This window comes from Lolium rigidum, chromosome 7 (genome assembly GCF_022539505.1).
Source record: "Lolium rigidum isolate FL_2022 chromosome 7, APGP_CSIRO_Lrig_0.1, whole genome shotgun sequence".
In the NCBI taxonomy this organism is placed as follows: Eukaryota; Viridiplantae; Streptophyta; class Magnoliopsida; order Poales; family Poaceae; genus Lolium; species Lolium rigidum.
The window spans coordinates 304,555,391-304,578,561 of NC_061514.1; the positions used below are offsets into that span (position 1 = coordinate 304,555,391).

A 23,171-nucleotide genomic window follows, 5' to 3' on the forward strand; every position below is an offset into this window, starting at 1 on the left:
TGTCCAACAACCTTGGCGCGTCCACCACATTGGTAGTATTGGATGTCATCTATAGCTACTTAGCACGTGAGATGCATGCAAATTTTTCCTAGTTAATTTTTTTAGGGGGATTAATTAACAGCCATGTATTAGCACGTTGCATGGCTGCATGACATCCAATCCAAGGCAACGCACGGATGAGTATCGAGGAGCCAAGGAGGCATCACAGCTTAGCTTGATTAATTAGCAGTCTCGTGAATCAAGGAGGCATTGCCGTCACCAGTTAATGGAATTCTGGTTTCAAAAAAAAAAAAAAAGAAAAAAAAAAGAGGCATTGCTGCTCCACCCAACGAAAACACCAAAACGCACGCAAATCTCGCCGCCCACCTCAGACCCGACTCACCGCCACACCTCGCCGGCTACTGCCCTCCGCCGCCCTTCCCTACTCAGCCGTCCGCATCACCGGATGGATGCCGCCGAGCCCTGTGTCCCCTGCTCCGCCGCTCCAGCCTCGCCGGCTGTCGGCCGATCCAACCTCCTCGCCGTCCGGCGCAGCTCCGGCGCCGCCCCCTGCCAAATCCCTCACCGACGCGCCTCCAATCAAGCCTAACACCGCGCCGCGCGCCGACAGGCCGGCGTCCAGGACGCCGCAGGCCAGGCCACGCGGGGAACCTCCCCCCTGCTCGATCTTTCCACTTTCCAGTCCCCGTCCCCGTCCTCGCCTCGCCGCTCCGTCCCCGTGCGCGCGCGTCCTTCACCGCCTCCCTGCGGGTGGAGATGTCCAGGGGCGTCGCTACGTCGACCACAAAGCGGTTGCTGCTTGAGGTATGAGTCGTGCCCTATTCCACCAGCCCACAATCCTCTTCTTCCCATTCTAAAAAAAAAAATCACTTCTTTCTTGTGCAGGCAGCCGGAGGAGCGAGGCGGGATGCGCTGCTGATGGTCGCCGCCGTGCGCGGGGTTCAGTGGTAGGACAACGTAGGTGAGACTAATTCGTCGATATGCTGCGCAGATTTGTAGCTGCAATATTTTTTCGTTTGGAGAATCAATGCTATTGGTTGTCACGTTTTGGTTGCACATAGATGCAAATCATGTACGTGTGGACATCCTATACATCTATACTTTTAAGCAACTGCAGTATGGAAATTTAGTTGCTATCATCTGATGTGAATTAGTGCATTATTATTAATCATGGAAGTTTTGGGTTTGTAGCTGCAGGAAAAAAATTGGGTGAAGAAATTCAATTGATTGTCACTTTTTTGTTGCACATCAATATGCAGATCAGTGCTATGTGAACCTTCTGTACATGTCTAGTTTGAGAAATTGAGAAAGGACATTTAGTTGATATGGCTTGCTTCTTGTTACTATATTAACTGTGTAATTTTTGGGAAGAACAAATGCAACTTGTTGGCACGTTTAGTTGCATATTGATGCAAATCAGTTCTATGTGAACCTTCTTTACATGTATAGTTTGAGAAAATTAGAAAGGACGGTTAGTTGCTATGGTCTGTTCTGATTAGTATATGAACCATGCAGTTCTGGTATGCTCAGACTTAATGTCTATTCATGTGTTAGAGTTCATCCACCTGCAGTTCTTGTAATTGGGTTGACACTGTTTGGTTCAAGAAAAGTAGCATGTTCGAGAGCGAACTTTGAAATGAATGAATCTTACTGTTTATGTGTAGGCAACTCTACTTGGATGAAATCTGTGGTGTTATGAGTACAATTTAGTATTAGCATATATGATACGAGTATGTTGACAAAGGTTGTGTGTTGGCGTGTGTGTGTGTTGTAACATTCTAGTATCTTGATTATTTATTCTGGTATTATCCGTGCATATCTTTTACTTTTCGGCTTGCCTAAAATTCTTTGGGCATGAATTCTGTATGTTTTTTCTAATGAAAACGCTTTGGCTTGTCTATTTTTTTTTTCGTGGCCAGGGTGAGGGGATATCGCACCATCTGTCACATGAGTTCCACAACGGTGGATGTGGCGGACTGTTGATGTTGCCGCAGAGGCTGCCGCCGCCCCCCCCCAACTACTCCTCGTGGAAGACCAGGGCTTCCTGGAGCATGAGATGTCCAGGTTGTATGGGGTCCAGGCAATCCCATTCTTTCTAGCGTCTCATGGCCGTGTTTGCGTGTTGTGCAAGCCATGCCCTAGTTTTTTTTGGTATGGTTACTGCAGTTGGTAAACCGTGTTGGTAGCAGTGCTATCTACCTGTAGCTGTTGTGCTATTTCTGAAGTTGTTTTGTTTCCTGAATTATTTTGCTATTGTTTCTTGAAGTTGAAGAAATTTTTTTGCTGTTATGATCTGGTGATGTGGAGGTAATAGAACCTCGTCATCTAGTTCTCTTTCAAGTATCTGCTATCTTATTCCTGTGCTGATGAGATACTTTTATTTTCTTCTGCAAAGCAAGTGTTGATGGAGTAGTACAGCAGCCACAAGCATTTGATTCATCATGATTTGTTTAGTGTAGTTGATCATGTCCTGATGCAATTTTCTTGTATTTCGTTTGCTGTAGTGTTGTTTTCTTGATTTAACGTGTTTAAATAGTTGATCAGCGTGCTAGTATTTGTTTTTGGAGTAGTTCCGTGTGTAGCACACAAGCAAGAATCTGATTCGTGACAATTCTTTTAATTACGAGCTCTAGTATATAAAGGCTGTTAACTTGCTATGGTCTGCTTCATTTGAGTGTATTAATCATGCAACTTTTGATGTTAAGAGTGTTGTCCATATCTACACCTAATTAGTTACATAAACTGGAATACTCAATGGTAGCTTCCTAACATAATATCTTACTATAAATTCTGTGTTGTTTTCCATGATCTGTATATGTAGTGATGTAGTGCTGCCCATGCATTCTTTACTAGGAATTCTCTGGCTGTTTTCTCCGTAACCTAGCCGGCCATGTATTTTTATAATACTGTTCTTGACCATACTCCTTTGTTTATTTCAGCAAGGCCTCGAAGTCTAGTGCTTCCATGAGGTGCCCAGGTTCCCACGGTTCAGGCATGAAAGTGACTATCCGTCAGCTCTGCATCAAGTGCTATTATGTGTGTTGTCTCTTAGGTCTGTTTCAAGTGCTATTATGTGTGTTATCTGCTATCTTATTCATGTGCCAGTGAGATAATTTTATTTTCTTTTGCAAAGCAAGTGTTGGTTGACCTAAGTGTTGATGGAGTAATACAGCAGCCACAAGCTTTTTATTCATCATGATTTGTTTCATGTAATTGATCATGTCTTGATGCATTGTGCTCGTATTTTGTTTGGGGTAGTGTTGATTTCTTAATTTAAATTTTTTAAATTGCTGATCAACGTGCTAGTAGTTTTTTTTTTTGGAACAGTTCCAAAGTGTAGCACAGAAGCAAGAATCTGATTTGTGACCATGTTTATAATTACACAATCTGTTTTATAAAGGCTATTGAATTGCTATGGTATGCTTTGGATTATCCTTGAGTTTTTATTGAACATGTAGGCTTGGATTTGGTCGACTTGATGAATGTCAAGCTTAACCCTGACTTGTATTCAATGTCGGATTCAATGTCGGATGAACCTGAGCTTTTTGGAGCTGAATTTCTTGGTTTAACAAGAAATTCAGAAATCGGACCGTTTATAGCTCTAGCTTTGGATTATACTTGAATTTCTATTGAACTTGTTGTTTGGTTGACTTGATGAATGTGAAGCTTAAACATGACTTTGTATGAAATGTGGGCAGAAACTGGAGCTCTTTGGAGCTGATCTGGACACCTAGTTCAACAAAGTAGCTTAAATTAAATCTGACTTGTATTAAACCTGGTCGACTTGATAAATGAGAAATCTGCATCTAAGTTGTTTGTGACTTGGAAATCATTTAGTTTTTCCCAGTTTTAGTTGAGTGTGTAGAAAGTAGACAAATTCTCGCCTAGCTTGGAAATGACATCTACATGTACTTTTTTTGTTTAGCTTGGAAATTGTTGCCTTACTTGAATGTTCTCTAGCTTTAGAATTGAAGAGTTGTACCAGTTTCTGACCACTTCATTTTTTCTGTTTGTTTCTGTATCTCTCAGGGGGTTACCAGTTGGTGGAGCTGGCTAGGAGGTAGCCATGGTCGTTAGATCTGCCCGGTTGGCAGGAGTGGCCTTCGTCTTCTACTTGGTGGGTTTAGGTGAGTGTCAGGTTCCGCTCTTGTCTCTTCTTATTTAGGGCTCTGGCTGTGTGGTTGCATTGGCATTGCATTGTCGCTGCTTTTGCTTAGTGTTCTGTGATGATCTCGTATAGCTATGAAATTTGATGGCCTGTGGTGTTTTTATCGCTGGTCTATGTCAGCAGAGCTTGCTTGTGCTGATTAGCATTTGTATTCGCACTGCTTTGGTTTAGTATCTTGCGTTGATGGCCAACAGAAACTATATTGTGTAGCTATGAAATTGTTAAGGATTGACTGGCTCACCTGTTGGTTTTAATTATCTAGTTGTAGCTACTGAGCATGGTAAGAAGAGAGTGATCACTGAACTATCTAGCAGTTGTGTACTTACTATCACTTGGCTTGTTATATGCCAAATGCATGCATGCATGCATGCTGTTATTTGGCTTGTTATATTTGAGTACTTCAGTGGAATGTCATGCACCATGTTAGGATGTTGAAGTCGTTGCATCAGAGCTAGGGCTCAAAATAAAACAAAAAAAGCTTTGGTCTGCGCACATATTTTGAAAATTCTCAGCTGAGCATTGCTAGCCTGGCACATCAGGTCTTCACTGAACTGTATTTGAGCTCTTGATTATTAACATGCTCCATAGATTAGTTTTCTTCACTAGCACAACTGGTATGGCAGTATGTGCAGAAGTACTTTACTATTGTTGGTTGGACTCGTTAGTATATTATTTGAATCATGTCGTCCCTGGATTTTCTTCCAAATGTTTCTTGAAGTTTGCTGCCTTTCTAATCAAGTTTGTTGTTGCCTCTTAGTTTGCTGGCATGTCACGGTGTACCTTCTGAGTTAGAATAAAACTTGTCACTGTCGGTGTTGCTGCGTATATTCTCAGTTATGAAGTTGTAGATTCTTTCCCCTTTTTTTAGATGTCTCTTATTCGTTAACCATGTGGTGATCTTTAATTAAGGGATAAATATCTCAGGCATTGGCCTGGACAAGTAGATTAGTCAATGTTGTGCTCGAAATTAGCAGCAACTTCCTTTTGCTGACTTGTTGCTTGTGGCAAGATGAGACTCATGCACTGTTCCTTGAATTTGAAATTTACACTACATGTTGCACAGTCTGTTTGCCTGCTTTTATTCTCCTCCTTATTGTTGAAACCTTCCTGTGAATTTATTGTCGCTACTAAATCTGGTCTGGAGCTAGAATCCATCTAGTTTTTTGTTCACGTTGTTCAAGGATATCCATGAGGAGGGCTAGAATCTAGATGGGAGCAAGGAACCTAGCTGCAGCGTGATGCATCATCTGGAGGTAGGCTGGAAGAGACAATGGAGGAAGCAGCCGACTTCAGTACACGGCTTGCTATGTCTGTGCAGCAGCTATTTTTATTTACTCTATATGTAGTGTAATGTAATGCAACATGGCCGGTATTTCGGATTCCGAAGAATGTCGGTCGGTGTTGTATGTAACCAACCGGCCTAGTATGGTGTTGTGGAAACATTGTGCTGGCGTGCATCAGCTTTTGCTTTGATGCTGATGGTTGGGCATTTTTTTTTTCCCCGTTGATTAGAGTTGCGGCCGAGTTTGTATGTCGCATGAGCTACTTATTGTCTTGAAATGAGGTATTATATTTGTTTTGCAGGTTTTCATGTCCGAAAAACAAGGCAGCGTCTTGCCAAAAAATTGAGTATGCACTCCCTGCCATTTTAGTTGTTTATAATTACTTGGGGCCAAAGGAAAATGTAGAAAAATGAGAAGTTTGATTGACAGTCATCCAGATCCTCGCATGGATCTGTTGGAGTAGAACAAAAGTCGAGAGTATGGTGACCGGGATGCGCGGTGGGCCTGGATGGATGGGTATTCCTTGCACGTACAACAGACTTGGTCTGAAGGCTCGATCGGTGGGATATCAACCGATCAATGGAACGAATGTTGAGAATTACTGATATGTACTGAATGTTGAGAATTTGCTTCCCTTGATCGAGTGGGTGAACTTGGTACTAGGTAGTTGTTTCGTGAAGAAAATGAAGTGCAAAGTTTACATATTGCTAGAAAACGTTAATCGAGCGAGGGAGCGAGCGATAGAAAGAAAATCATCATCATCATCCAGATCCTCTTCTGTATGGTGACCGGGCGGCGAGGATGCAAAGTGCAACCGAGAACCCCGCGAGACACACACGTTGACCGCTTCCTCCGCGTCCGTCCGTCCGCCCGCCCGCCCGCACGCATATATCGCCTGCCAGCCTGCAGGTTCTTCTTCCGATGACGTAAGCTACGCAAAGCAAAAACAAAAACAACCTGCTTGCGCGCCACTCTTCTACGTACAATCCTGCAGCACCTTCCTCGTGCCTTCAAGAGCTAGCTACTCAACTCGAGTGCAAAATCCAGTTTCGCCACCAGACAGAAAGCGTGGAAACAAATTTGACGGAGCAACCTTGCGCGCCACTCTGCTTCGAGTCTATTTATCCGCCGATCCTTGACCAGATAATATGGGAACACCGGAAACATGGACACCACCAGCGAGAGCGTCAACCATGGAGGTGGCGGCGGCGGCGGCGGCGCGAACGTCTTCTTCCTGCCGTTTCCCGCGGCGCAGGGGCACACCAACCCGATGCTCCAGTTCGGGCGCCGCCTGGCCTACCACGGCCTTCGCCCCACCCTCGTCCTCACCCGCTACGTGCTCTCCTGCACCGACCCGCCGGGCGACCCGTTCCGCGTGGCCGCCATCTCCGACGGCTTCGACGCCGGCGGCATGGCGTCCTGCCCGGACCACGCGGAGTCCTTCTCCCGGATGGAGGCCGCCGGGTCGGAGACGCTCCGGGAGCTCCTGCTTTCGGAGGCGCGCGCGGGGCGGCCCGTGCGCGTGCTGGTGTACGACCCGCACCTCGCCTGGGCGCTGCCCGTGGCGCGCGCCGCCGGCGTGGCCACCGCGGCGTTCTTCTCCCAGCCGTGCGCCGTGAACGTCATCTACGGGGAGCTTTGGGCGGGGCGCATGGCGCTGCCGGCGACGGACGGGCGCCAGCTGGTGGCGAGAGGAGCGCTGAGCGTGGAGCTCGGGCCGGAGGACATGCCGCCGTTCGTGGCCATGCCGGAGTCACAACCTGTGTTCACCAGGACATCAATTCGGCAGTTCGAAGGGCTGGACAAAGCGGACGACGTGCTCGTCAACTCATTCCACGAATTCGAGCCAAAGGTAAGCCATATATATACCCGGTCTGCTCTGCTCTAGTCGGTCACTCAATAAGCTTGGCTTCATACACTCTCTCTTATCATACACGATTTGGGCAAAACCGGGAGCTATCATCTAAAGTTGGTATTGCTACTATTTTTATATTTTATATTTTAGATACTAGAAAATCTTTAGGGTAAGATTGTCTCCAAAATATATTGGCTATTTATAATATTTTTTGGATAATATTAATATTATTTGAAATGGGGAACCATGTTAAATGTCTCAAACAATGTTAAAATACTCAAACAACACTTACACGTAACAAGGATTTAGACCGTGTAAAATGTCTCAAACAACACTTCCACACAACCAAGGATTTATTTGTTTTTTTAAACATTTTCAACTGAGCAGGAGGCAGAGTACATGGAGTTAACTTGGAGAGCAAAGATGATAGGCCCAACATTGCCATCATTTTACCTCGACGATGATCGCCTTCCATCCAACAAATCTTATGGGTTCAACTTGTTCAATTGCGATGCACCGTGTATGGATTGGCTAGAGAAGCAGGAGATCTCGTCCGTTGTGCTTGTATCATATGGGACTGTCTCCAACTATGACGCAACTCAGCTAGAGGAGCTTGGAAACGGACTATGCGACTCCGGCAAACCTTTTATGTGGGTTGTCAGATCAAATGAGGCACACAAGTTATCTAAAGGCCTCAAGCTCAAATGTGAGAAGATGGGATTAATTGTTTCTTGGTGCCCCCAACTTGAGGTTCTTGCACATAGGGCGATCGGTATGATATATCTCTATATTTCCTTTACTCCTTTTTGGCGATGACTACTAATTAATATCATAAGTGAAAAATAAAATGAATTTTAATTCATGAATATACATGTAGGTTGTTTCGTTACCCACTGTGGATGGAACTCAACATTGGAAGCCGTTGCTAGCGGTGTGCCTCTTGTCGGCATTCCACATTGGGCAGACCAACCCACCATCTCAAAGTATGTGGAGAGCGTGTGGGGCATGGGTGTGCAGGCAAGAAAGAACGATAATGGGGTCCTAAGGAGGGGGGAAATCGAGAGATGTATTAGAGAGGTGATGGACGGGGAAAGAAATGATAAGTACAAAAGGAATGCTGCAAAATTGATGCAAAAGGCCAAGAAGGCTATGCAGGAAGGAGGAAGTTCAGACATGCATATTGTTGCATTTGCGGCAAAGTATTTGTCAATTTAAAGCTATGACAACACAATCTTTACTTCAAAAGAACCATGTATGTAGTGATCTCAGCCCTGCGGATGCTACCAGAGGGCAACATTTTGTGTATGTTTTTAAATAAAAAGCAATGGAGGAAGCCTCCACAAATGCTCCACAAACAATGTTTTGTTAGGGGAGTCGATGTACAATCGAACCACTCGGTTTCCACTAATGCTGGAATTTTCGTATATTACTAGACTATGAGAAAAGGTCTAGATGTTATATTTCATTTAAATAATGCCCATAAATTCACATTGAGAACAATAACCATTACTAGAAATTGACAATATCATATTTATATGTGTTTTGTGGTGTTTTCTCCACAGAAAAAATTGTGTACATTAAGGAATAATGATTATTATTTTGTTTCGGGTCAAATTCTTTGGACACATTGGTTGATGTAGAACTAGGAATTATCTACCATTTCCCTACCAAAAGTAGAAACATCTATATCGTACAACAACACAAAAATGTCTCTGTTTTAATCAAAAATAGAAAAAACATTATAAGTATGTATATATAGTAGAACCATGTCTCACATGGCCTTGCCAATTGCCATCACGTCGTATCTCAAAGTACAAGTTAGGATCTTTTGGAGTCAGTTTGATTGCTCTTTTTTTTTCGTCTGCGGAGATCTTCTCACTAGTGCCATGCTGGACTGGGTCAAGTCCAAAATCATGTTCTGCATCTAGTTTGAATGCTTACAATCTCATTTGTGCACCGTGGGAAAAACCACACACGAGATTTGATTGGCAGTGCGTAGCCTGAGGTTTTGAGTGCTTTGTGTTTTAAAAAATTAGATATTTTCACATTTAGTACTTCCAGAAACTATAGCAAGGAAGTCTAAAAAAGCTGCCCTTTATTTTCTAAAAAATCAAGAAATATTGGTAGTAGGAACCACAATGGTAATTGAGTGGTTCAAATTTACTAGAACCATTAGTATATCGTTTCACCTCATTAAAAATCCAACTATTTTCTTCGAATATCTTGAATGAAACAGGACGAATTAAGATATATAGGTTGAGTGCGACTTTTGTAGCCCGAACTATATATAGTTTCTTTTTTGAAAAAAAACATAAATTTTAAAGATCCAAGAAAATTGAAAAAATAGATGTTGGAAATGATGTATTCTATCAATGTGCAAATTTAAACTCGGAAAACTCTTGCATTCCGTGTACTAAAAAATGACGAGATCTACGTAAGGTTGACCTTATCATCACCGGTGCATGAGATACAATTCATTAAATCTCTGCTAGACTGCTTTCTTTAAAAAAAAAAAAGTAATTCCAAGACCTCTGCTTCGATTGATGCACATAGCCTTCTCCTTTTTTAATATTGTTCACTCTTTATTCACTAATTTTATGATGTAAAAATCAAAAAAAATATTCTAGACTTCTTAACCTACCATTCTTACCATCAGCTATTGCAAGACAAATAACTTTAACTCGATAAATACTTTGCTGCAAATTCTGCAATATTCTTGTCAGAGCTCCCTCCCTCTTGCATTGCCTCCTTGGCCATGTTAATGAATTTTCTAGCGTTTGCACGGTACTCCTCTTTTCTCTCTCCACCCATCACCTCTTTGATGCAGCCATCCACTTCCTTCTTGGTGACGAAGCCTTTTCTCATTGGCCCGCATCTAGAAACAACATGCTCGTGTACTAGGGTTGTATTGTTATTACAAACTAGCAAGTTAGCCCTCGCAAATGCGAGGGCAACATCTAAAGAAGTTTTTTACCACTAGTAGAAAAAGAGGCTTCCGTCCAACCCCATTAGTCGTCAAAATGTAGGAACCGCGACTAATGGGGTCTATAGTCGCGGTTCGGGAGGCGAACCGCGACTAAAGACCTGGGCCCAGCGCGCTCGGTGGCCAGCTGGTGGACGGGAGGGGCTTTAGTCGCGGTTGGCCAGGCCAACCGTGACCAAAGGTCCTCAGGCCTGGCCCGAAGGCCTTTAGTCGCGGTTGGCCAGGCCAACCGGGACTAAAGGCCCATCCCTATAAAAGGACCTCAGCTCACTGCACTTAGCCATTTGGTGTCACTTCTCTTCACAAACTTCACAAGGGGGTGTTAGGTTTGCTTTTGGCTCCTCTTATGCACACAAAGTGTTTGATGAAATGCCCCAAGAGCATGAAACAAACATGATATGAAGTGTCGGAGCCACACTTGAGCTTCCTCATTTATTTTTTCCTCCTCGATCGCGGTTAGCAACTTGAACCTTTCATATGTGTCATTGATAAAATATGCATGTGTGTAGTTCATTGTTTAATTTCTATTGTTTGTAGCTAGTTAGTTTAACAAATGCATGATGGTTAATTATATATTTTATATTATAATAATGCAGATGAATCGGCAATGGATGTACGGTAACCGACTCTCCGGCGAGTTCACTACGGGTTTGAAAGATTTCCTCGTAGTGGCTAATGCGAACAAGCAGAAGGGTTTTGTTATCTGGCCATGTGTTGACTGTAAGAATCAGAAGGGTTACTCTTCCTCAAGAGAAGTTCACCTGCACCTGTTTCGGCACGGTTTCAGGCCAAGCTATAATTGTTGGACCAAGCATGGAGAAAGAGGGGTTATAATGGAAGAAGATGAAGAAGGGGATGATTTCATCGATGAAAACTATCTTGATCATTTCGGTGATACTTTCATGGAGGATGCTGAAGGTGGGGAAGGTGAAGGGGAAGGTGAAGGGGAAGGTGAAGAAAAGGCACGTGATGAGTCCGCTGATGATCTTGGTTGGACCAATGCTGATGCACGGAGACCTGCGAAACTGAAAAGGAGAGGGAGAATTTGGATCGCATGTTAGAGGATCACAAAAAGTCGTTGTACCCAGGATGCGATAATGGTCTGAAAAAGCTGGGCTGCACACTGGATTAGCTGAAATGGAAGGCACATGAAGGTGTAGCTGACTCAGCATTTGAAAACTTGCTGAAAATGTTGAAGAATATGGTTCCAAAGAATAACGAGTTGCCCGCCAGTACGTACGAAGCAAAGAAGGTTGTCTGCCCTCTAGGTTTAGAGGTTCTGAAGATACATGCATGCATTAACGACTACATCCTCTACCGCGGTGAATACGAGAATTTGAATGAATGCCCGGTATGCACTGCATTGCGTTATAAGATCAGAGGCGATGACCCTGGTGACGATATTGAGGGCCAGAAACCCAGGAAGAGGGTTCCTGATACGTCTCCAACGTATCTATAATTTCTTATGTTCCATGCTAGTTTTATGACAATACCTACATGTTTTGCTCACACTTTATATCGTTTTGATGCTTTTTCCGGAACTAACCTATTAACGAGATGCTGAAGTGCCAGTTCCTGTTTTGTGCTGTTTTTGGTTTCAGAAATCCTACAAAGGAAATATTCTCGGAATTGGACGAAATCAACGCCCAGTATCTTATTTTTCCCGGAAGCTTCCAGAGCACCGAAGAGGGGCCAGAGGGGAGCCAGGGGGCCCCACCCCACAAGGCGGCGCGGCCAAGGGGGGGGGGCGTGCCCCCCTATGGTGTGGCCCCACCAGGACTCCTCCGAGGCTGCCCTTCCGCCTACTTAAAGCCTCCGTCACGAAAACCCTAAAAGAATAAGCCACGGGATGAGAAAATTTACGCAGCCGCCGCCATCGCGAAGCCAAGTTTGGGGGACAGAAGTCTCTGTTCTGGCACGCCGCCGGGACGGGGAAGTGCCCCCGGAAGGCATCTCCATCGACTCCATCGCCATTTTCATCGCCGCTGCTGTCTCCCATGATGAGGAGGGAGTAGTTCTTCCTCGAGGCTAAGGGCTGTACCGGTAGCTATGTGGTTAATCTCTCTCTCATGTACCTCAATACAATGATCTCATGAACTGCCTTGCACGATTGAGATCCATATGATGAGCTTTGTATCACTATTAATCTATGTGCTACTCTAGTGATGTTATTAAAGTAGTCTATTCCTCCTTCATGATATAAAGGTGACGGTGTGTGCATCATGTAGTACTTGGCGTAGGTTATGATTGTAATCTCTTTTAGATTATGGAGTTAACTATTACTATGATAGTATTGATGTGATCTATTCCCCCTTTCATAGCTTAAAGGTGACAGTGTGTAGGCTATGTTAGTACTCGGTCTAAATTGCAATGATCTATTATGCTCTAAAGGTTACTTAAATATGAATGCCGAATGTTGTGGAGCTTGTTAACTCTGGCTTGAGGGAGCTCTTGTAGCCCTACACAATGAATGGTGTTTGTTATCAAACAACAGAGTGTATGTAGCACAAGTGAGGAGAAGTTATTTATTTTTTATGTGATCAATGTTGAGAGTGTCCACTAGTGAAAGTATGATCCCTAGGCCTTGTTTCCAAATACTGCAAACATCGCTTGTTTACTGTTTTACTGCATCTTTACTTCCCGCAATATTACCACCATCTATACCACCTGTGTTTTACTATCTCTTCGCCGAACTAGTGCACCTATACATCTGACAAGTGTATTAGGTGTGTTGGGGACACAAGAGACTTCTTGTATCTTAATTGCAGGGTTGCTTGAGAGGAATATCTCTGACCTCTACCTCCCTGAGTTCGATAAACCTTGGGTGATTCACTTAAGGGAAACTTGCTGCTTGTTCTACAAACCTCTGCTCTTGGAGGCCCAACACTGTCTACAGGAATAGAAGCGTGCGTAGACATCAAGCTATTTTCTGGCGCCGTTGCTGGGGAGGTAAGGTAAAGGTATTCACATCCTCCGACTACTAAGCTATTTCCTAGCTCTGTTGCCGGTGTGTGAGTGCTCGAAGATATTTCCTTTAGATCCTGCAATTATATCTTTTTGTTTCTTGTTTTCACTAGTTAGGCTTAATGGAAAACAACAACAAAATGAGATATCTTTATGAACTTTATCTTTAATTAGGACATGATGTGTTTGAAGAGAGAATTAAAAAACCCATGGAACTTTATATGCATGCTAATGGGAATGTTATTAGTATGAATGCTTTGAACACCATTGTTGCTAATGCTATGGAAAATTCTAAGCTTGGGGAAGCTGGTTTTGATGAGCATGATATTATTAGTCCCCCAAGTTTTGAGGAGAAAATTTTCTTTGATGATACTTTACCTCCTATTTATGATGATTATAATGATAGTGGTATTTTGGTGCCACCTACTATGGAGGATAAAGGTTATTATGATTATACCATGCCTGCAATTTATGATGATTACAATGATGGTTATGGTAGTTTTACTCCCACTATTACTCAGAAAATTGATTATGCTTATGTGGAGAGTAACAATTTTATGCATGTAGCTCATGATAAGAATGTTTCATGTGATAGTTATATTGTTGAGTTTGTTCATGATGCTACTGAAAGTTATTATGAGAGAGGGAAACATGGTTATATGCATCTTAATAATATTAAGTTTCCCCTCTTTATGTTGAGAATATTGAAGTTGCGCTTGTGTTGCCTTCCTATGCTTGTTGCATTATGCTTACATGACTTGTTTACTTACAAGATTCCTTTTCATGGGAAGTGGGTTAGACTTAAATGTGTTTTGAACTTGCTTTTTGATGCTCTCTTTTGCTTCAACTCTTATTTCTTGCGCGAGCATCATTAAAATTGCTGAGCCCATCTTAATGGCTATAAAGAAAGCACTTCTTGGGAGATAACCCATGTCTTTATTTTGCTACTGTTTTGTTGTGTCTTGGAAGTTATTACTACTGTAGCAACCTCTCCTTATCTTTATTTTATTGCATTGTTGTGCCAAGTAAAGTCTTTGATAGTAATGTTGATACTAGATTTGGATTACTGCGTAGAAACAGATTTCTTACTGTCACGAAATTGAGTAGCCCCGTCTGTAGGTAACTCAGAAAATTCTGCCAATTTACGTGTGTGATCCTCAGATATGTACGCAACTTTCATTCAATTTGAGCTTTTTCATCTGAGCAAGTTAAGTGCCCCAGAAAAATTCGTCTTTACGGACTGTTCTGTTTTGACAGATTCTGCCTTTTATTTCGCATTGCCTCTTTTGCTATGTTGAATGGATTTCTTTGTTCCATTAACTTCCAGTAGCTTTGGGCAATGTCCAGAAGTGTTAAGAATGATTGTTTTACCTCTGAACATGTGATTTTTTTGATTATGCACTAACCCTCTAATGAGTTTGTTTCGAGTTTGGTGTGGAGAAAGTTTTCAAGGGTCAAGAGAGGAGGATGATATACTATGATCAAGAAGACTGAAAATTCTAAGCTTGGGGATGCCCCCGTGGTTCATCCCTGCATATTTCAAGAAGACTCAAGCATCTAAGCTTGGGGATGCCCAAGGCATCCCCTTCTTCATCAACAACTTATCAGGTCACCTCTAGTGAAACTATATTTTTATTCAGTCACATCTTATGTGCTTTACTTGGAGCGTCTGTGTGCTTTTATTTTCGTTTTGTTATTTTCATGCTCTGAATAAATTCATGCTTGTGTGGGAGAGAGACACGCTCCGCTTTTTCATATAAACACTATGTTCTTCGCTTTTACTTTTAATGTTCATGGCGGAGTTGAAAACCGCTTCGTTAATTGCTATTTGGTTGGAAACAGAAAATGCTTCATGTGGTAAATGGTATATGGTTTTGAATAATTTGATACTTGGAAATTGTTTTGAGCTCTCATGGATCATGTTTAAGCTCTTGCATCATGTACTTTGCACCTATTAATGAAGAACTACATAGAGCTTGTTAAAATTTGGTTTGCATGATTGGTCTCTCTGAGTCTAGATATTTTCTGGTTAAGGTGTTTGAACAACAAGGAAGACAGTGTAGAGTCTTATAATGCTTCCAATATGTTTTTATGTAAGTTTTGCTGTACAGGTTTATATTTGAGTTTGCTTCAAACAACCTTGCTAGCCTAAGCCTTGTATTGAGAGGGATTACTTCTCGTGCATCCAAATCCTTGAGCCAAAAAGTATGCCATTTGTGTCCACCATACCTACCTACCACATGGTATTTCTCTGCCATTCCAAAGTACATTACTTGAGTGCTACCTTTAAAATTCTATTCTTTGTCTTTGCAATATATAGCTCATGGGAAAATAGCCTTAAAAACTATTGTGGTAAAGAATATGTAGCTTATGTATCTTATTTCTTATAAGTTGCTTGTTGAGCGGTAACCATGTTTACGGGGACGCCATCAACTTTTACACCTTTGTTGAATATCATGTGAGTTGCTATGCATGTTCGTCTTGTCTGAAGTAAGGGTGATTTTCATGATCAAATGGTTTGAGTATGCATATTGTTAGAGAAGAACATTGGGCCGCTAACTAAAACCATGAATCATGGTGGAAGTTTCAGTTTGGACATCAATCCTCAATCTCTTATGAGAATATTATCTGTTGTTGAATGCTTATGGATTAAAGAGGAGTCCATTATCTGTTGTCTATGTTGTCCCGGTATGGATGTCTAAGTTGAGAATAATCAAAAGCGAGAAATCAAATGCGAACTTTCTCCTTAGACCTTTGTACAGGCGGCATAGAGGTACACCTTTGTGACACTTGCTTGAAACATATGTTATGCAATGATAATCCGTGTTAATCCAAACTAATTAGGACAAGGTGCGAGCACTATTGGTATTCTATGCATGAGGCTTGCAACTTATAGGATGTCTTATACATAACACATATGAATTATTACTACCGTTGACAAAATTGTCTCTATGTTTTCAAAATGAAAAGCTCTAGCGCAAAAATAGTAATCCATGCTTCCCTCTACGAAGGGCCATTCTTTTACTTTATGTTGAGTCAGTTTACCTACTTCTTTCTATCTTAGAAGCAAACACTTGTATCAACTGTGTGCATTGATTCTTACATGTTTACTTATTGCACTTGTTATATTGCTTTATGTTGACAACTATCCATAAGATATACATGTTACAAGTTGAAAGCAATTGCTGAAACTTAATCATCCTTTGTGTTGCTTCAAAACCTTCTACTTTGAATCTATTGCTTTATGAGTTAACTCTTATGCAAGTCTTATTGATGCTTGTCTTGAAAGTATTATTCATGAAAAGTCTTTGCTATATGATTCAGTTGTCTAGTCATTATCTTTACCATTGCTTTGAATCACTTCATTCATCTCATATGCTTTACAATAGTATTGATCAAGATCATGTTGGTAGCATGTCACTTAAGAAATTATCCTTGTCATCGTTTACCTACTCGAGGGCGAGCAGGAACTAAGCTTGGGGATGCTTGATACGTCTCCAACGTATCTATAATTTCTTATGTTCCATGCTAGTTTTATGACAATACCTACATGTTTTTCTCACACTTTATATCGTTTTGATGCATTTTCCGGAACTAACCTATTAACGAGATGCCGAAGTGCCAGTCCTGTTTTGTGCTATTTTTGGTTTCAGAAATCCTACAAAGGAAATATTCTCGGAATTGGACGAAATCAACGCCCAGTATCTTATTTTTCCCGGAAGCTTCCAGAGCACCGAAGAGGGGCCAGAGGGGAGCCAGGGGGGCCCCACCCCACAAGGTGGCGCGGCCAAGGGGGGGCGCGCCCCCTATGGTGTGGCCCCACCAGGACTCCTCTGAGGCTGCCCTTCCGCCTACTTAAAGCCTCTGTCACGAAAACCCTAAAAGAATAAGCCACGAGACGAGAAAAGTTACGCAGCCGCCGCCATCGCAAAGCCAAGTTCGGGGGACAGAAGTCTCTGTTCCGGCACGCCGCCGGGATGGGGAAGTGCCCCCGGAAGGCATCTCCATCGACTCCATCGCCATCTTCATCGCCGCTGCTGTCTCCCATGATGAGGAGGGAGTAGTTCTTCCTCGAGGCTAAGGGCTGTACCGGTAGCTATGTGGTTAATCTCTCTCTCATGTACCTCAATACAATGATCTCATGAACTTCCTTGCACGATTGAGATCCATATGATGAGCTTTGTATCACTATTAATCTATGTGCTACTCTAGTGATGTTATTAAAGTAGTCTATTCCTCCTTCATGATGTAAAGGTGACGGTGTGTGCATCATGTAGTACTTGGCGTCGGTTATGATTGTAATCTCTTGTAGATTATGGAGTTAACTATTACTATAATAGTATTGATGTGATCTATTCCCCCTTTCATAGCTTAAAGGTGACAGTGTGTAGGCTATGTTAGTACTCGGTCTAAATTGTAATGATCTATTATGCTCTAAAGGTTACTTAAATATGAATGCCGAATGTTGTGGAGCTTGTTAACTCCGGCTTGAGGGAGCTCTTGTAGCCCTACACAATGAATGGTGTTTGTTATCAAACAAGAGAGTGTATGTAGCACAAAGTGAGGAGAAGTTATTTATTTTTATGTGATCAATGTTGAGAGTGTCCACTAGTGAAAGTATGATCCCTAGGCCTTGTTTCCAAATACCGCAAACATCGCTTGTTTACTGTTTCGCATCTTTGCTTCGCAATATTACTACCATCAATCGCATGCCGCAAGCACTTTCAGCGCGTTACCATGCTCATATTCATTCATACCACTTGTATTTCACTATCTCTTTGCCGAACTAGTGCACCTATACATCCGACGAGTGTATTAGGTGTGTTGGGGACACAAGACACTTCTTGTATCGTAATTGCAGGGTTGCTTGAGAGGGACATCTTTGACCTCTTCCTCCCTGAGTTTGATAAACGTTGGGTGATCCACTTAAGGGAAACTTGCTTATGTTCTACAAATCTCTGCACTTGGAGGCCCAACACTGTCTACAAGAATAGAAGCATGCGTAGACATCAAGCACTTTTCCGGCGCCGTTGTCGGGGAGGAAAGGTAAAAGGCACTCATACTCCGGTCCCGGGTAACTAAGTACTTTTCACGTTGCCGTTGTGTGTGTGCTCGAAGCTATTTCCTTTAGATCCTGCAATTGCATCTTTTTGTTTCTTGTTAAACACTAGTAAGGCATAATGGAAAACATCTGTGAGCTTTTTAAACTATTTCCCGAGTCAAGACATGAATGGTTTAATGCGAAAATTAAAAAACCTATGGAACCTTATTTGCATGCTAGTAGCAATGATATTAGTATGAACGCTTTGAACACCATTTTTTGCTAATGATATAGAAAATTCTAAGCTTGGGGAGGTCGGTTTTGATGAAAATGATCTCTTTAGCCCTCCGGGTATTGAGGAGAAAGTTTATGTTGATTATGATATGCCTCCCATATATGATGATTATAATGATAGTGGTCTTTTGGTGCCGCCTACTATGGAGGATAAAGTTTATTATGATGATACTATACCTCCTATATTTGATGATGAGAATAATAATGATAGCTACTTTGTTGAATTTGCTCCCACTACAACTAATAAAATTGATTATGCTTATGTGGAGAGTAATAATTTTATGCATATAGCTCATGATAAGAATGTTTCATGTGATAGTTATATTGTTGAGTTTGTTCATGATGCTACTGAAAATCTTTATGAGAGAGGAAAATATGGTTGTAGAAATTTTCGTGTTACTAAAACACCTCTCTTTTGCTTGAAAATCTTGAAGTTACACTTGTTTTATCTTTCTATGCTTGTTGCATTATGCTTCATGAATTTGTTTATTTACAAGATTCCTTTTCATAGGAAGTGGGTTAGGCTTAAATTTGTTACATACTTGCTTTTTGATGCTCTCTTTTTGCTTCAACTCTCATCCTTATGTGAGCATCATTAAAATTGCTGAGCCCATCTTAATGGCTATAAAGAAAGCACTTCTTGGGAGATAACCCATGTCTTTATTTTGCTACTGTTTTATTGTGTCTTGGAAGTTGTTACTACTGTAGCAACCTCTTCTTATCTTATTTTATTGCATTGTTGTGCCAAGTAAAGTCTTTGATAGCAAGGTTCATACTAGATTTGGATTACTGCGCGAGAAGCAGATTTCTGTCCGTCACGAATTTGGGCAGGGTTCTCTCGTAGGTAACTCGGAAAAATCTGTCAATTTACGTGCGTGATCCTCGGATATGTACGCAACTTTCATTCAATTTGAGCATTTTCATCTGAGCAAGTCCAGGTGCCTCTAAAAAATTCGTCTTTACGGACTGTTCTGTTTTGACATATTCTGCCTTTTATTTCGCATTGCCTCTTTTGCTGTGTTGGATGGATTTCTTTGTTCCATTGACTTCCAGTAGCTTTGGGCAATGTCCAGAAGTGTTAAGAATGATTGTGTCGCCTCTGAACACGTGAATTTTTGATTATGCACTAAGCCTCTAATGAGTTTGTTTTAAGTTTGGTGTGGAGGAAGTTTTCAAGGGTCAAGAGAGGAGGATGATATACTATGATTAAGAAGAGTGAAAAGTCTAAGCTTGGGGATGCCCCCGTGGTTCATCCCTGCATATTTTAAGAAGACTCAAGCGTCTAAGCTTGTGGATGCCCAAGGCATCCCTTCTTCATCGGCAACTTATCAGGTTCCTCTAGTGAAACTATATTTTTATTCCGTCACATCTTATGTACTTTACTTGGAGCGTCTATTTGTTTTTATTTTCGTTTTGTTATTTTCCTTCTCTGAATAAATTCATGCTTGTGTGGGAGAGAGACACGCTCCGCTTGTTCATATGAACACTGGTATTCTTAGTTCTATCTTTAATGTTCATGGCGGAGTTGAAAACCGTTTCGTTAATTGCTATTTGGTTGGAAACAGGAAATGCTTCATGTGGTGATTGGTATAATGTCTTGAATAATTTGATACTTGGCAATTTTTGTGCTCATATAGATCATGTTTAAGCTCTTGCATCATGTACCTTGTACTCATTAATGAAGAACTACATAGAGCTTGTTAAAATTTGGTTTGCATGATTGGTCTCTAGAGTCTAGATATTTTCTGGTTAAGGTGTTTGAACAACAAGGAAAACGATGTGAAGTATTATAATGCTTACAATATGTTCATATGTGAGTCTTGCTGCACCGTTTTATACTTGAGTTTGCTTCAAACAACCTTGCTAGCCTAGCCTTGTATTGAGAGGGATTCTTCTCGTGCATCCAAATCCTTGAGCCAAAACATATGCCATTTGTGTCCACCATACCTACCTACTACATGGTATTTCTCTGCCATTCCAAAGTAAATTACTTGAGTGCTACCTTTAAAATTTCATTCTTTGTCTTTGCAATACATAGCTCATGGGAAAATAGCCTTAAAAACTATTGTGGTATTGAATATGTTGCTATGTGTCTTATTTCTTATAAGTTGCTTGTTGAGCGGTAACCATGTTTCTGGGGACGCCATCAACTTTTACCTTTGTTGAATATCATGTGAGTTGCTATGCATGTTCGTCTTGTCTGAAGTAAGGGCAATTTTCATGATCAAATGGTTTGAGTATGCATATTGTTAGAGAAGAACATTGGGCCGCTAACTAAAGCCATGAATCATGGTGGAAGTTTCAGTTTGGACACAAAACCTCAATCTCTTATGAGAATATTATTTGTTGTTGAATGCTTAAGCATTAAAAGAGGAGTCCATTATCTGTTGTCTATGTTGTCCCGGTATGGATGTCTAAGTTGAGAATAATCAAAGCGAGAAATCCAATGCGAACTTTCTCCTTAGACCTCTCGTACGAGCGGCATAGAGGTACCCCTTTGTGACACTTGGTTGAAACATATGTTATGCAATGATAATCCGTGTTAATCCAAGCTAATTAGGACAAGGTGCGAGCACTATTAGTACACTATGCATGAGGCTTGCAACTTATAAGATATCTTATACATAACACATATGATTTATTACTACCGTTGACGAAATTGTTTCTTGTTTTCAAAATGAAAAGCTCTAGCACAAAAATAGTAATCCATGCTTCCCTCTGCGAAGGGCCTATCTTTTACTTTATTGTTGAGTCAGTTTACCTATTCCTTCTATCTTAGAAGCAAACACTTGCGTAAACTGTGTGCATTGATTCTTACATGTTTACCTATTGCACTTGTTATATTGCTTTATGTTGACAATTATCCATGAGATAAATATGTTAAAGTTGAAAGCAACCGCTGAAACTTATATCTTCCTTTGTGTTGCTTCAATGCCTTTACTTTTAATTTATTGCTTTATGAGTAACTCTTATGCAAGTCTTATTGGTGCTTGTCTTGAAAGTATTATTCATGAAAAGTCTTTGCTATATGATTCATTTGTTTACTCATTGTCTTCACCATTGCTTTGAATCGCTGCATTCACTTCATATGCTTTACAATAATGTTGATCAAGATTATGTTGGTAGCATGTCACTTAAGAAATTATCATTGTTATTGTTTACCTACTCGAGGGCGAGTAGGAACTAAGCTTGGGGATGCTTGATACGTCTCCAACGTATCTATAATTTCTTATGTCCCATGCTACTTTTATGATGATACTCACATGTTTTATACACATTATATGTCATTATTATGCGTTTTCCGGAACTAACCTATTGACGAGATGCCGACGGGCCAGTTGCTATTTTCTGCTGTTTTTGGTTTCAGAAATCCTAGTAAGGAAATATTCTCGGAATCGGACGAAATCAATGCCCAGCATCCTATTTTTCCACGAAGCTTCCGGAACACCCGAGAGCCAGCGAGAGGAGGGCCACGGAGCCACCGGATGACGGGTGGCGCGGCCGGGGCCTGGGCTGCGCCCCTATTGTGTCACCGCCCCGTCGGCCTTCCGACTCCGCCTCTTCGCCTATTTAAAGGTCCCTGACCTAAATCTTCGATACGGAAAAGCCACGGTACGAGAAACCTTCCAGAGCCGCCGCCATCGCGAAGCCAAGATCTGGGGGACAGGAGTTTCTGTTCCGGCACGCCGCCGGGACGGGGAAGTGCCCCCGGAAGGCATCTCCATCGACACCACCACCATCTTCATCACCGCTGCTGTCTCCCATGAGGAGGGAGTAGTTCTCCCTCGAGGCTAAGGGCTGTACCGATAGCTATGTGGTTAATCTCTCTCTCATGTACTCCAATACAATGATCTCATGAATTGCCTTGCATAATTGAGATCCATATGATGAGCATTGTATCACTATTAGTCTATGTGCTACTCTTGTGATGTTATTAAAGTAGTCTATTCCTCCTTCACGGTGTAATGGTGACAAGTGTGTGCATCGTGTAGTACTTGGCGTAGGTTATGATCATAATCTCTTGTAGGTTATGGAGTTAATTATTACTATGATAGTATTGATGTGATTTATTCCCCCTTCATAGTGTAAAGGTGACAGTGTGTATGCTATGTTAGTACTCGGTTTAAATTGCAAAGATCTATTATGCTCTAAAGGTTACTTAAATATGAATAACGAATGTGGTGGCGCTTGTTAACTCTGGCTTGAGGGAGCTCTTGTAGCCCTACACAACGAATGGTGTTCATTATCAAACAAGAGTATATGTAGCACAAAGGAAGAGAACTTATTTATTTATGTGATCAATGTTGAGAGTGTCCACTAGTGAAAGTATGATCCCTAGGCCTTGTTTCCAAATACTGCAATCATCGCTTGTTTATTGTTTTACTTGCATCTTTACTTCCTGCAATATTACTACCATCAACTGCACGCCGACAAGCACTTTTACGGCGCTCGTTACTACTGCTCATATTCATTCATACCACTTGTATTTCACTATCTCTTCGCCGAACTAGTGCACCTATACATCCGACAAGTGTATTAGGTGTGTTGGGGACACAAGAGACTTCTTGTATCGTGATTGCGGG

The 23,171-nt window shown here is 41.7% G+C and overlaps 1 protein-coding gene and 1 long non-coding RNA gene across 2 annotated transcripts; both read left to right on the top strand.

The window, feature by feature from the left end:
* Positions 1-2,317: 2,317 nt before the first annotated feature.
* Positions 2,318-5,582, top strand: LOC124674273. The gene is made up of 3 exons (XR_006992966.1): positions 2,318-3,052; positions 4,030-4,127; positions 5,350-5,582. It is a non-coding gene; the product is annotated as an uncharacterized LOC124674273 (long non-coding RNA).
* A 1,100-nt stretch (positions 5,583-6,682) lies between these two features.
* On the top strand, positions 6,683-8,764 carry LOC124674271 (UDP-glucosyltransferase UGT13248-like). The gene is made up of 3 exons (XM_047210309.1): positions 6,683-7,303; positions 7,694-8,078; positions 8,184-8,764. The coding sequence occupies exons 1-3, from the start codon at positions 6,722-6,724 to the stop codon at positions 8,519-8,521; spliced, it is 1,305 nt and encodes a 434-aa protein (XP_047066265.1). The 5' UTR covers positions 6,683-6,721; the 3' UTR covers positions 8,522-8,764.
* Positions 8,765-23,171: the final 14,407 nt, after the last annotated feature.